At 37.4% G+C, this 14835-nt stretch overlaps 1 protein-coding gene across 2 annotated transcripts; it reads left to right on the plus strand.

Moving 5' to 3' along the window:
* The first annotated feature begins 3013 nt into the window (after window positions 1–3013).
* rad23ab (RAD23 homolog A, nucleotide excision repair protein b) lies at window positions 3014–14545 on the plus strand. 2 transcript variants are annotated; one of them, XM_017478688.3, is made up of 10 exons: window positions 3014–3206; window positions 4848–4929; window positions 5133–5212; window positions 7588–8081; window positions 8379–8425; window positions 8517–8644; window positions 9684–9774; window positions 11868–12028; window positions 12109–12249; window positions 13843–14545. In XM_017478688.3, the coding sequence occupies exons 1-10, from the start codon at window positions 3138–3140 to the stop codon at window positions 13954–13956; spliced, it is 1407 nt and encodes a 468-aa protein (XP_017334177.1). In that variant the 5' UTR covers window positions 3014–3137; the 3' UTR covers window positions 13957–14545. The 2 variants fall into 2 exon arrangements, with proteins under 2 accessions (XP_017334177.1, XP_047014022.1); XM_047158066.1 differs by lacking the exon at window positions 5133–5212 and having other exon boundaries at window positions 3140–3206.
* The last annotated feature ends 290 nt before the right edge of the window (window positions 14546–14835 follow it).

Here is a 14835-nt window from a genome sequence, read left to right on the forward strand (position 1 = left end):
TGGAAACGAGATAGATCTTTGCGCGAGTTTGCTCCTTGTCACTCCAAGCAAGGCAACCGTCCATTAAAAAGGTAAATATGCAGATCTAGATGAGCAGGCTGATTCTGACGTCATTTCCACACTCTCCTCATTCATCAATACTCGGTCTGACGCGTTTGAAGGAATGATTAAGATGCAGATGTCAGGCTTAAAGCTCAAGAACGTCTCACGGGCACCTGTGTCTCAGGTGGTAGAGCGGGTTGTCCACCAGTCGTAGGGTTGGTGGTTCGATTCCTGGTCCACATGACTCCACATGCTGAAGTGTCCTTGGGCAAGACACTGAACCCCAAGTTGCTCAAGAGAGTCACATATGAAAGGCCTAAGTGTTTTTTCTAAAATGGGGACTGTTAGCTGGCATTATGGCATTTGAGCTTTCATCATATTACAGCTGGAGCTTTTAATTTGGTCATTTTAAATTGTCACTTAAGCTCCGTTCTTTTCAATTTGCTTCTTATTTACCAGTCAGTTTGGACTTTTTGCCTTTGTTCAGCTTCGTCTTAGTAATTGTTCTTTTTTTAAAATTCATTTATTAATGTCGATATCGTTAAATTCTCTCAATGATAGGGGATTAACAAACAATGTGAAACGCAAAGCCCTTTTTTTGATAGTTAAAAACCACGCATCTTATTTATTTATTTATTTATTTATTTATTTATTTATTTAAAGAAACCCATTCCACGCAGGATGATGGAAAATTTTGGAGTTCCCAGTGGGGCAGTGATTATAGGGATTAGTGATGTGTCGTTCAACCATGATTCGTTCATTTTGAACGAATCTTTAATATGACTCGGGAACAACGATTTGTCTCACAGTGATCCGTTCATTTTTGACCGCGCATGCGCTGTTACATCCCCATATGTTCTGTACCGGAAAAAGAAATGATTAGTTCACCTCTTGAGAATGGAAGTGATTAGTGATAATATATAGTACTGGATACATAAATACCCAAATGCTGTTCATATTTTGGGTGGGGATTTTAATATGATATTAAATAATGATTTGGATAAGTTTCCTTCTAGAGCTGCTTCTGTAAGTCCAATTATGAATGCTTTTATGATGCGATTTATTGTTGTTAATATATGGAGAGAAACGTATCCACAGCAGAGACTATACCTGGAGCAGCAAGGACCACTCTAAGCAGTCTCAAATAGATTATTGGGTTATTTCCCAAAGCCTAGCAAACAGTTGTAACTCCGTGACCATTCATGCTATTCCCCTTACAGACCACAGTGATATCTCTCTTAAGGTCAGTTTTTCAGCATCCCTCGATTTCAGTGCAACTCCTTCTTATTGGAAATTGAACAATTCTCTTCTCCTGTTTAAATGTTAAAAAGAATACTACGTTATTGATTGAGCAGTATTGGAAGAGAGCTTTAGCGCTAGATTCATATTGTTGCCAGTGGGAGCTGTTGAAGTTTGAAATCGGCAAATATTTTAGAAAATTTTCCCCTCATCAGTACGTTATTTGGAACAATCAAGATATTGTATATAAGAATAAGTCTTTGTTTTTTAGTAATTGGTTTGAGAAAGTTTTTTGACTGTTTCCCAGTTATTTAACTCAGAAGGTCTTATTTTAATTTATGAAGAGTTTTTTTTTATGTAAATTCAGTTTCCCAGTAACTCCCAAATAATTTTTCACTGTAATAGACACTATTCCTAAAGGGGTCGTTATACTTCTAAAGGAGTCATCTAACACTTTACCCATTTCTTTAGATCCATTTAAGTTCCCAGTAGGATAACTGTGATTTTGTCTCATAGTTCATCATGTAATTATGGAATTATATCTCTCTTTCAAAAGGAGCGTGTAACAATTCCATGTGGGGTGTCATATTGGAAGAATTTGGTTGACCATATTGACTGGAAAAAAATATGGACTCTGCCTTTGAAATACATAATAACTAACAAGGTCAGAGAAATTTCATTCAAATTATTACACAAATTTTACCTGGCTAAAGTTTTTTTTAAAAATTTATTTTATTTTTTGAAAAGGTTTAAGTCAGATATAGACACAAGTTGTTCTTTTTGTGGTGCCCTTAATAAAACTGTTCTTCATATCTTCTGGGATTGTCCTCACACACAGCTATTTTGGATCAAATTAAATGTTTATTAACTGCAGTGTGCTTCCTCTTTTCTCTTTGTTTTTTTTGTTTGTTTGTTTGTTTGTTTTTTAAGTATGTACTATTTGGCTTCTTTAATGTACAAAAAAGCAAAATTTAATAAATACTTTATTATTAATCTATTATTGCTCCTTGCAAAATTCCACATTCACTGCAGTAAATTCACTCATCAAAATCGCTTATTCATAGTTTTTTGAAGCGGTCCAACAGTACATCCAAAATATTTAATCATCGAAAAATCTTAAAGCTATTAAGACAATAAGCTTGTTTCACCTTTTTAATTTATTTCAGTGAAGTTTTCTGGGTTTTTTTTTTATGTATAAGTGTGTATATATATGCATATGTATAAATTATGCTTTGCTTTCGTTATCATTTCATTGCATGTAATTTTTTAAATTTTTGCTATGTATTTGCATTTTTGATACGTTGGCATTAATTAAAATTTAAAAAAAAAAAAAATCTAATTGTGGAATCATGGACACCTGTATTAATCAAAACGGGTTAAGGGACTACTTGGGGCTTGTTTAGTAAACATCACGTGCCATTTAACGTCATTTCTCCTGAGTACAAAACAACCGAATCTGTCATGTTCACATTTACTTAAAAATGTGCATTATTCATCTTGATTACTAAATGGTACATACTTTTTCAGTATTAGTTCATAACAGCGCTTTAAAACAAATGCTAAGCGGTCTCTTTCTCACAGGTCTCCGTGGTTACGTCAGAACCCTAAAACTATCGTACTAAGCAGTATAGTATACCATTGCAGGTAGCTTACTATTCTAACGTACTATCTGGTAGGCTAGTATGCGGATTGAGAAGTTGCCCTTGTCTCTGGCGGCCAGCAGGTGGCGCTGTATCACGGCGCCGTTTCACACACTGAAGAAAGCTGAGTCACATCTAAATGCCGCGGCTGCTGCTAACGCTAACAGCGAAGGAGACGGAATTTCTGCGTTTATTTCTTCTTGCTATTATTGAACCATGTTGACGATTACGCTGAAAACTCTACAGCAGCAAACCTTTAAGATACAAATAGACGAAGAGTTGACGGTAAGTGGAAGTTAGCCACCCCTGTTCGACTAAATATGTTCTAGTGAGGCGTCTGGGAAAGAGAAAAACAAGGGGCCTTAAAATTCCTATTTTAAACATGTCACATATTAAATTCATATTCTATACAAACAATGTCATGGCGATACTACTGTGTAGTTTTAATAACACACCAACTTTTGTCCTCAGAAATGACCACGCACTATTATTGACATTAGATCAGGCTCCGTTATAGGCGGAATCCCAAATGGCTCAGCTGTCGACATGTAGTGCACTAAATAGTGTGTAAAACGCCATGATTTCATGTCCACTATAGTGCACCAATATAGGAAGTGAAGAGATGTTTAGGATTAAGACTTTGTAATACCACAACTGTTCAGGCATGTGTGTATTCAGCTGCTTAAAAAAAGCCACCAGTTAAACGGTAGTAAAAAAAAAAAAAAAAGTGACAATAATATGAAAAGTTAATCAAATATTGTATGTATTTTATCTATAATAACAGCATACGTTATAAAGTAATTCATACAAATCTCAGACGCTTTTGGGAGAGCAACTATTAACGGTAGATGCATTATGTTAAATTTATATAATATGATTTAAAAAAAAGAAAAGTAAAATTAGGATTAATAAAAGACTGTTTTACTTTTGTTAACATCAGTAACACTTAAAGCAATAATTGAGTGAAAAATAATAATAAATGTATACTGTTTGTCTCTTATCCCAAATGTAATCAGTTACGCAAGACAAATGAGGTTTTGGAAGTTTAATTTATTCAGTTGTGTGCTGCAGAGACAAGGCTAATGTAGCTAACAAGTAATGGAAGCTTAGAGCTACCAGTTTAGCATTCAGTGTAGGGATGGGCAATATGGAATTAAAACTATATCACTATATTTTCTGGTATTTATTGTGATAACAGTATCAGTGACGATATAAATATAGTACAATTCACCACTGTTTTTGGTTACAAGTGACAGCTGCATGCAGTCTTGAGAGCCTCAGAAACAAACATTGATCTAAAAGTAAAACTGATTTTCTGTAATAAAACCAATTCCAGATTGTAGAGGTAGCGCCTCATTTAGAGATAAACTCCTCCTCAGCTTCATGTCCGCCTTCTGCTGTACTTGTTTTCGCTCTGTACGTGAGCTGTGAATGGGTTGCAGACCGTCAAACACAGAAATACATCATCAACTAGGGTTTATCGTTATTATCGCAGGAAGACTAATTCTTATTGTGGGGAGAATTTCTACCGGTATATCTCAAATAAGATATCACCCATCCCTAGTTCAGCATACTTCGATCAAAAGAACTGATTTGGAAGATAATATTGTTCATATATTTTTTTATTGTCGACTTATGTTATGAAACTTTATATTATAATAACACAACTGAGCTGAATAACATCTTTTGAGGCGAGTGTGTAATGATTTAGGTATGAAGTTTACACGGTGCCAGATTGGAGGCTGTGCATTTCCATTAATTTTGTGGAAAACATAAAGGAGCGAACACCAGACATCAAACATATCTTGGCTAATCGAGGGAAACAAACAATGTATACATTTAATTGTTGACAAAATTATAGCTTTAAAATTAAAAAAAAAATCTTACAAATGTATATTTCCATTGCTGCTTGCTTTTATGTTCTAGGTACGAGCTCTTAAAGAGAAGATTGAATCTGAAAAGGGTCAGGATGCATATCCCATAGCTGGACTGAAGCTCATCTATGCAGGTCAGAAATCCATCTTTTTTGTCTTATTTTTGGAAATGTTAAATTTGTCTTAAGTTACAACATTTTATTTGATTCTGTGTGTTGGAATTTCCTGCATTTCACTTTGTGTTGATTGTATAAATGATTTTTGCGTTTATCTCATTGATTGTGTAAGTGGTTTGATTGAATTCAGATTGAGTTACTAACATTTTAATTCGTTTTAGGTAAAATCTTGAACGATGACATACCTTTAAAAGAATACAAAATAGAAGAGAAGAATTTTGTTGTGGTCATGGTAACTAAGGTAGGACTTATTTCAGGTTAACACATGTAAATTTTATATATTAATATATTAGTATATTATTATTTTTTTTTTTTTCTATAGATACAGTGGGGTCCAAAGGTCTGAGAGCACATTGAAAATCTGGGTTTTATTTATTAATGTAAAATTGGAAATAAACAGAAGGTTTTAGAATTTTGAAATATTAAAAACAAAGTAACTGTTCAGTATTGTGAATATTTAATGTTCAAGATTCTGTAAGATTTGTAGGTCTGTATTTCAATGTAAGCAAATGTGTGATACCGACCATGTTAACTGCTTTGTACAAAAGGTCAGATTTTCCTCATGTGTAATCTCTTCTACCGAAGCATGTGTTCAGACGACACTCTGATGGATCTTATCTAAAATGGAACATAAGGTTTTGCACAAACTCGTGGAGTCCGTGTCAGCTCGAGTGCATACTGACATTAAAGCAAAAAGGGGATGTAACAAACACTAAGAAACTCTGAAATTCATGTAAATATTCTACTTTTCACTCAATGCAGTAATATCATTTGTAATGAATTTTGTTGTATTAAATTAGAAAATAATGCAAATAGAAGAAGCATTTTCATTAGTGCTTTCAGATTTTTGGACCCCACTGTATAAATAAAGTTCATTGAGTGCAGTGTCCTGATTCATCAGTGTAATACTCTGCTCAGTCACTAGAGGCTCTCCTCTAACAGCTACAAAGAATGAATGCAGGCATTATGGTGCCCTTGGTTCTTTAAAGCTTCTGACTAATCTTTCTTTCTCCATTTGTTTCAGACCACTTCATCACATACTATACTATCAGTGATGTAGAGATTTTCACATGATAGCCAAAGGCTACAGTTGCAATCAAAATTATTCAACCCCCAATGCAAATCATGTTGATTGTCAAAATTTACAGACTTTCAGCTGTTTGCAATGAACAAATCAAACAAAAGCAATTGAAACAGTTCAACACAACGAATGCTTCAAGTGGTTTCAGCAACTTCAACTGAAAATGCAACTGATAATAATTTCTCCAGTCTCAAAATTATTCAACCCCTTCATGGCAAGCATCTCAGTACTTAGTAGAGCACCTTTTGCTGATATGACCTGCTGCAAACGAGATGCATAGCTTCTGCCAGCGTTCCCGAGGAATCTTAGCCAATTCCTCATGAGCAGTAGCCTCCAGTTCAGTAATATTCTTGGGTTTGTGTGCTGCAACCGCCTTCTTCAAATCCCACCAGAGATTTTCTATGGGGTTCAAGTCAGGTGACCATGATAGCCCTGTAGAATCTTCCAGGACTTCTTCTTCAACCAAGCCTTGGTGGAATTTTAGGTATGCTTGGGATCACTGTCCTGTTGGAAGATCCACTGACACCCAAGCTTCAGCTTCCCCATAGACGGCATGACGTTTTCTACTAGGATTTCCTGATACTTCAATGATTCTGTCTTGCCTTCCACACGCTGCAGGTTTCCAGTGCCAGAGGATGCAAAGCAGCCCCAGAGCATCACCGAGCCACCACCATGCTTGACTGTGGTCAGAGTGTTCTTTCTTCATTCTTCTTCCTCCAGACATACTGCTGATCCATCATGCCAAAAAGTTCAAGTTTTGTTTCATCGCTCCACAGAACTGAATCCCAAAACTTCTGTGGCTTATTTATATGATTTTGAGCTGACTTTTCTTGTGCTGTTGGTTCAGTAGTGGTAAACGTCTTGGAGTTCTGGCTTGGAAACCTGCAGCGTTTAGTACGCGCCTTACTGTGCTCACTGATACCTCAGTGCCTGTTGCCACCAAGTTTTGCTGCAGGTCTTTTGCAGTCACTCGAGTGTTTTTCACAACCTGCCTTCTCAGAAATCTGCTTGCAGCCATTGATGCCTTCCTTTTTCTGCCCCATCCAGGTATTTAATTTATTTTCAGCCCCTAGCCAGTTCAGGTATTTCATGTGTTCCAGCTCAAGCACACCTAGTGCAACTAATGAAGCCCTTGATTAGTTGTATCAGGTGTGCTTGAGAAAACACCTGTTTTGCATATTTGTGCTGTTGTGAGGGATTCTATTCAGGGGGTTGAATCATTTTGAGACTGGAGAAGTCATAAATTGTATTTTCAGTTGAATTTGTAGAAACCACTTGAAGCATTTGTTGTGTTGAACTGTTTCAATTGCTTTTGTTTGATTTGTTCATTGCAAACAGCTGAAAGTCTGTAAAATTGACAATAAACCTGATTTCTGATTTGGATTGAATAATATTGATTGCCACTGTAAATGTTTAGAATATTTAGAATTTTTAAACTTCTAAATAAACTTCTAAAGTAAACATCCGTTACTACGTCATTACTTGCTGACTGCCTTTACTGGCTATTTGAACAATGCTACTTTGTATCTCTGCAGCCGAAACCAGCAGCTCCTCCCGTCGTTCCTATTCCTCTCCCTGACCTTTCACCTCTGCCCCTTTCTGTACCTGCTCCCCCTCCATCTGCCCCAGCAGCTTCTGAACCCATCCCCACCCCTGCAACTGCTGCTGTACCCACCCCTACAGTTGCCCCTGCACCCACAGTCACCCCAACAGTTGCCCCTGCACCCACAGTCACCACTACAGCTGCCCCTGCACCCACAGTCACCCCTACAACTTCTCCTGCACCCACAGTCACTCCTGCATCTGCCCCTGCCGCAATACCTACACCCACACCTGGCCTTGTTGAACCAGTGCAGTCTGTGGAGCCTCCTGCTCCTCCAGCCACAGCGCCCCCTGCTGCTGCTCCTGCTGCCAGTGTGGAGTCAGTGGAGACAGAGTGTGCAAGCTCCCAGGCTGCATCTGCAGATCAGCCGCAGAGAGCCGAGCCGGAGCAGCCATCAAACCCCACTGCAGCTCTCTCAGCTGCCAGGTACGAGCTATGACAGAAAGGAAAAATCCACCCTGATAATTAACACGTGATCCTCAGTGGTGTTATGAATATACTGAGTTCACTTTTTTTTGCTTTTATCAACATGATGGTCTGTTTTCACATTGGTTACCAGAATCACAAAACGTAACATAAATATTTAATTATAAACATGTTTCATGTGTTTCAGGGTGGAGTTTTCCTTTATTTCCTTTAATCTGCACTGTGATTGTAGAATTAAAAGGCTATAAAGTGTATGTTGCTAAATTTAAAATGGGATTATTTTCCTCTCCACTCTAGCATTATGGATGAACTCGGCCTTTTAGAGGAAGCAGCATCAATACTTGGTATGCAAACTAATTTCTCCAGTTATATAATTATAGAAAGCTTATAAACATCACACTGTTCCGTTGAATCATGTTTGTTCATGTTGATTAGTCACAGGACAGGCATATGAGAATTTGGTGACAGAGATCATGTCCATGGGATATGAGAGGGAGCAGGTCGTCGCCGCCTTGAGAGCGAGCTTCAACAACCCTGACCGAGCGGTGGAATACTTGCTCATGGTGAGACACACATCTTCTCTGGTGTATCATTAATGCGTAATTAGGTCACTGAGTAATATTAACCTTTATACCACAGCGCTACTGAATTCTCAAATCTGATTGGTTAGAAAGTGTTGCTTAATGTTGTGTAACAGTACAGCTATGACAAAAGTATTGGCTGTAATTCAGGCGATTTTATAATGGTTTATATTAAGGCGCTCGTTCAGATTGTCGCATCAGCACTTGTTTCAGCCATAAAATGGCAGAAAAGGACTTCATATCCCAGCAGCAAAAGTCACATGATCTGGTCGCATGGATTTAGTTTGTTTCATTTGTGTACGCTTTAATTAAAGACTCCAAAGTGGTGCTCACTTTTATTTCTGTAAAATATGTAATTGCCTTTTTTCTAAGTAAAATTGTGACTGTGATTAGAATAACGATTATTTTGTATTCAATTAAGTTCCAGGTCTGTGTTAGTGGTTTATATATCTACAAGACATAATTACAATCTTGTTTCTCCAAAAGAGCCTCAGGGTCCTCAGAGGCCAGCTGGTACTAGAACCATTGTTGAAGTGGTGTCATTATTATAAACAAAATTTGTTAATAAAGTAAATAAATAAAATGTGCAGCGTATAGAAAGTGTGCTCAATGGATTTCTAATCAGCTTATTGGCAAGAGTGAAAAAATAAAGTTTTAATTTAAATTAAATGAGGTATTTAGGCGACACAGCCGGATAGTATTAAAGGAAACCTTCATTCAACATTGTGTTAGCTAAAGAAAATCGCGATTTCAATACAAAGCTGGTTAATCGTTCAGTACTACTCCAAACCACTTTTCTGACACAAATGTTATCGTTTCTATAGTAACAGCTCATACATAATCTAAGATTGATAATAAAGGGACTAAAAAGTGGTGTTATTTCTTAAAGAAAAATGTGAAATTGTTGATATGGGTGAAGTTTTTTTGTAAGGAGATTCGTAACAGTTATACTGTTACATAGATTTGCAATCACTTTTGAAAACTGAGAGCATATATTTCATATTGATTTGTGGTCTTCAAGGGTATTCCTGTTGAGCCAGAGCAGCCTGCACAGGAAGCAGTGCGACCCGCGGAAGAAACAGAGAGACCTCAGCCTCCACCAGCAGCCACTGGTGAGTTTCCATATGCATATTGGAGTGGCTAAGCATATTCACTTGTTAGCTAAAAATATCAAGAGTAATAAAGCACTAAAAGCGTTTTGGTAGCAGGCGTGTGCGCACAGGATTTTATGTTACAGGTTTACACATTTTTTCCTTAAGGCTTTTAATTACCTTATTATTCTTTAAACATAATATCAGATCAATTTTGTTATTATTGCTTTTTTTTTGATAATTCAATCAAAATATATAGTTTTGATTAATTGTTCAAGATTTATTAATATTCATAAAAAATTCTCATTCTGATGAGAAACGGTATATGATGCTTAAAGGAATAATTCAGCAACAAATCAAATGTACACGTTGTTCCAATTACCCCAAATATACAGTCCACACTGAAAGTATTTGAACAGCAAGGCCAATTTTTTATACAATGAAGACATTTGGGTTTGAAATCGAAAGATGAACATGAGACGATAGATCAGAATTTCAGCTTTCATTCCCTGATAATTTAGATAATTAACTGGAGTACCAGCAACCAGACACTGAACAGGTCGGCCAAGAAAAACAGCAGCATTTGATGACAGAAACATTGTGAGAACTGTGAAGGGGAAAAAATCAACAATCAGTGACATCACCAAGAAGCTTCACAGGGCAGGGGTGAAGGTATCACAATCCACCATTTGAAGAAGTCTTGGAGAGTAGAAATATAGAGGCAAAACCACAAGATGTAAACCTCTCCTCAGCAGTAAGAATCGGAAAGCCACATTGGAATTCGCAAAGAAATAAAGAAATATGAGCCACAAAAGTTCTGGAACCAAGATTAACTTCTGCCAAAATGATGTAAAGGCCAAAGTGTGGGAAAAGAAAGGATCTGCTCATGATACAAAACATACAAGCTCATCGATCAAGCATGGTGACAATAGTGTCATGGTTGGAGCTTGCATGGCTGTTACTAGAACAGGATCACTAATCTTTATTGATGATGTAACTCATGATGGTAGCAGCAGAATGAATTAAGACGTTTACAGGAACATTCCGTCTGCCAATTTGCAGAGAAATGCCTCCAGTCTAAATGGAAGGAACTTCATCATGCAGCAAACAAATGCTCCAAAAAATACTGCCAACTCAACAAAGGACTTCATCAGGGGAAAAAGTGCAAGGATTTAGATTGGCCAAGTCAATCACCAGACCTTAACCCAGTTCAGCATGCATTTCACCTCCTGAAGTGGACACTGAAGGGAGAAACCCCCCGAAACAACAACTGAAAGAAGCTGCAGTACAAGCCTGGAAAAGCATCACAAAAGAAAAATGCAACAGTTTGGTGATGTCAGTGATTCACTGGCTTGGTGCAGTTATTGCAAGCAAGGAATATGCAACCAAATATTAAGTGTTATTTACTTTAAGACTGTTCTGTTCCTAAGACTATCTGTTCCTTTTGCTCACCTGTAAATTGGGTGGTCCGGCACTAAAGGTGCCACAAATTGTTTGACGCATCTAGATGTAAATATCAGGAAATTAAAACTGTAATTCTGATCTGTTATCTCATACTCATCATTTGATCTCAAACCCAAATGTCTTCCATGTCTAGCAAAAACAAAAGAATTGTCCTTGCTGTTCCAGTACTTTCTGAGGGGACTGTAGTCAGCACATGTAATCAGTAAAGACATGTTTAATGTCTCAGGTTTGCTTCTTTAGTTCTGTACTGGAGCTACGAGGATAATATAGCTAACAAGCAATGGAAGTCTACCTTACTGAAAATATTTCTCTGCCTTAACCTGCATCCAGTTATTTGGTTGAGATACACTTCAATTGCTTGAATGAAGCAAACATCAGACACCAAACATGTCCTGCTTGTTTGACTACATCTGGGCAAAGTGGAGCTTAAATTAAAGAAAGAAATTTGTGGGCAAGAAACTCCAGTCTTTGCCTCACTTTTGATATCAAAATCTGAAATATATAAATTAAAATATCTGATGAGCACAATACATGTGTTACACTTCAACAGTTGTCAATTTGCGCTAATGCACAGTCTTGACTCTGGTCCACTGGTGCTTTGTTTGGGCCCGGGACACACTCCTGTACAGCCCTCTCTATACTGTAAACAGGTGCTACGCCCTCTCAGGCCCCACCTGCCTCAGCTAACCCCCTGGAGTTCCTGAGGAACCAGCCGCAGTTCCAGCAAATGCGTCAGATCATCCAGCAGAACCCGGCGCTCCTCCCGGCCCTGCTGCAGCAACTGGGCCGGGACAACCCTCAGCTCCTGCAGGTGATTGGTGCTCCGAGCTGTCCGTCTTTAGCCGCAAGTGCTTGGCCAGTTATGTGCTCAGTATTTAGTTCTGTTTACAGCAAATCACGCAGCACCAGGAGCGATTTGTCCAGATGCTTAATGAGCCGCTGGGAGGAGAAGCGGAGGCAGCAGAGGCACAGGGAGCTCCTCACACTAACTATATCCAGGTCACACAGCAGGAGAAAGAGGCCATCGAGAGGGTACGACTACTTCCATCAGATTTGTTCGAAAATATAACTCACTGGATTGAGAACTGTTCACAGCATTCTATCGTTCGCAGTATATTAAGAATTTTGTTTAAAGCCGATCCTCTCGCAATTTTGTAGGCTGTTGGAAAAGTCTGTGAAATGGGCTCTTCCTGTTAAAGTAGGCAGTTCTTGTCTGCATTTAGTAATGAAAGGTACAAGACTGTCTAGTGATATCTAGTGGTCTGTCTTGCAGGATTACTCTTTGTATTATTATAACACATTAACAGGTATTTGATTAGATGTTAAGATTTACTTTTTGTAACGTGTTAGATTTTCCCAGTGTATTTTTTGAAGACATTAAGGGAATAGTTCAGCCAGAAATGAAACAAAGTGTAATGTCACCCTTACTTCACTTGTAGTTGAATGCTTCTTTAGTTTTGCGTTGGAGTTATGAGCCTAATTTAGCTAAGAAGTAAGGAAGCTCATATCTGGCAGCATTGTGCAAAGTGCATGTATTCAAAAGTAATCATTTGGCTCTGAAAAGCCAATTGTACATAATTAATTTCAAAGTACTAGCAGATAATAACATTTAAAAATGAAATACAAAAAAATATTTATACTATATCCACAACCCCTGTCAAAATGTACGGAATCACCACACTTAGAAGATGTTCACTCGGGTTTTTCACGTCGTAGCAAATAAACAAATCACAGACATGACACAAAACAATTTTCCTTTAATAGCTGAACATCCTGGCTTTTTGAAACATACCTCAAACTAATTAAATGAAATTGTTTTAATTAATGGCAAATTTATTTCAAGTAGTGTAAAAAAAATATAGGAATTTATTCATTTATTTGCTATGAAGTGAAAACAAATCCAGGTGAACATCCTCTAACTGTGGTGATTCCATCATTTTTGCCAGGGGTTGTAATATCATCTGAATCATGTCCAACATAAAAGTCAGCTTCACTAACTGAGACTGATACTGGTGTTGAGTGACACCAATCTGTGTGCTGAGAAAAAACTGATTCCGCTCCAGATTGGAGCCAAGACTGTCTTTATCTCAAATGTCATTTTGTCCATTTTATAGATAGCTGTGTAAAGCAAGTCTTTGAGATACACACAGTTTGACAGGCAGGTTTGTGATGATTTACATATGCAATTTGTACAATGCTATTAAGCTTCCATTACTTGTTGCTTAAGAGAAAAACTAAAGCCACAGACATCAAACGCAGAACATGTTTTGGCTGATCGAATACCATTGGGGTAAGAGGAAAAATTATGTGAAATATTTTGCCTGATTTTTTTATTTTTAAAAAAAAATCTTTTAAAAAGCATTTAGTCTTTCATATGTATATAAATTTGCCACTACAGTTTTCTTGGCACTTTGTTAGCAAGCCTAAACAGAACTATTTGTTGTCTTTTGAAACTGTAATAGTATTGTCATATATTTATGCCAGCTCTAACAGGGGCTTTTGAATAAGATGTGAGTTAGAACAAAGTCAGTTATAGATTATTCCTGATTAGACATTTAATATAAAGGAAAATGTTTTACCCAAACCCTTATTGTTCATGCCTGTGTTTCTGTTTGTGTTCTGCAGTTAAAAGCTTTGGGCTTCCCTGAGGGACTAGTCATTCAGGCATATTTCGCCTGTGAAAAAAACGAGAACCTAGCAGCCAACTTCCTGCTCCAGCAGACCTTCGATGACGAGTGAATGTGTAACGTGGACTGAAACACTAGGGGGCGCTGGAGAGACTGAGAGTGCTAGTTTGTGTGTAGTGTGCGCTTGTGGCAGAGTTTGAGAGATTTTAAATTGCGACTGCGAGTACATTATGTTGGAGAGAAAAGCCATGTTGTGAATTACTCTAATATCAGAGATCAGATTTCTGCCTGTATTAGATTATTTCACTTAGACTGTAGGCTGTGTGTCTCTGCTGCTGTTCTCGCTGAGCGTGCCGTGTGAATTTACAGGTTTTTATCTCTGCTCTAAGTTATTAATTAAATCCTGCCAAGACCCAAAGACCCTTGAGTATGATCTCTCATCGTGTCCTTACAGTATGTGTGGCACATGGTCTTGCTTTTTTGTTGATAATTTTCACAAATGCTCTATAATCTGTAGTCACAAATGGGATGTACCATTCTTTAAGGAACTGAATTTTATGACATTGGCTTGGAAATAACACAGTACTACCACATGTCCAGTGAATAGACAACAAATTATATTGAAACCATTCTCTCTTGCTAAAAGTCTTGACAGTGTTTGGTGTCTTATCTAGGCACCTGAATAAACAGGGATGCCAAAACTTGTCTGGATTCTCATACTAATTCACCTGCATGTAACTCTAAGTTTGAATGGGTTTACATATATGCACTAAAGGGCAAACATATGCACCAAAGACGTTTTATATGGAGAAAAACCCTTTTCCTACTTTTTGTTGAGAACAATCTCTTAGTATATTTTTTTTTATGGATTTAGAAATTATTTATTTTGCCTAACCATTTCAGAGAAGTAATTCAACAGGAGTGCCTGAATATGAGAATCGGCTGTTTTATGTTTTAAATGAAAAATACCAAAACAAATGAATTAGCTAGA

This window comes from Ictalurus punctatus, chromosome 10 (assembly GCF_001660625.3).
Source record: "Ictalurus punctatus breed USDA103 chromosome 10, Coco_2.0, whole genome shotgun sequence".
Classification (NCBI taxonomy): Eukaryota; Metazoa; Chordata; class Actinopteri; order Siluriformes; family Ictaluridae; genus Ictalurus; species Ictalurus punctatus.

Bases quoted from the DNA above. Each gene is read 5' to 3' on its own strand.
- rad23ab (XM_017478688.3), top strand. From the start codon at position 3,138: ATGTTGACGATTACGCTGAAAACTCTACAGCAGCAAACCTTTAAGATA. The intron at 5,213-7,587 runs GTAGGACTTATT...GTATCTCTGCAG, and splicing joins TTGTGGTCATGGTAACTAAG to CCGAAACCAGCAGCTCCTCC. The intron at 9,775-11,867 runs GTGAGTTTCCAT...TACTGTAAACAG, and splicing joins GCCTCCACCAGCAGCCACTG to GTGCTACGCCCTCTCAGGCC.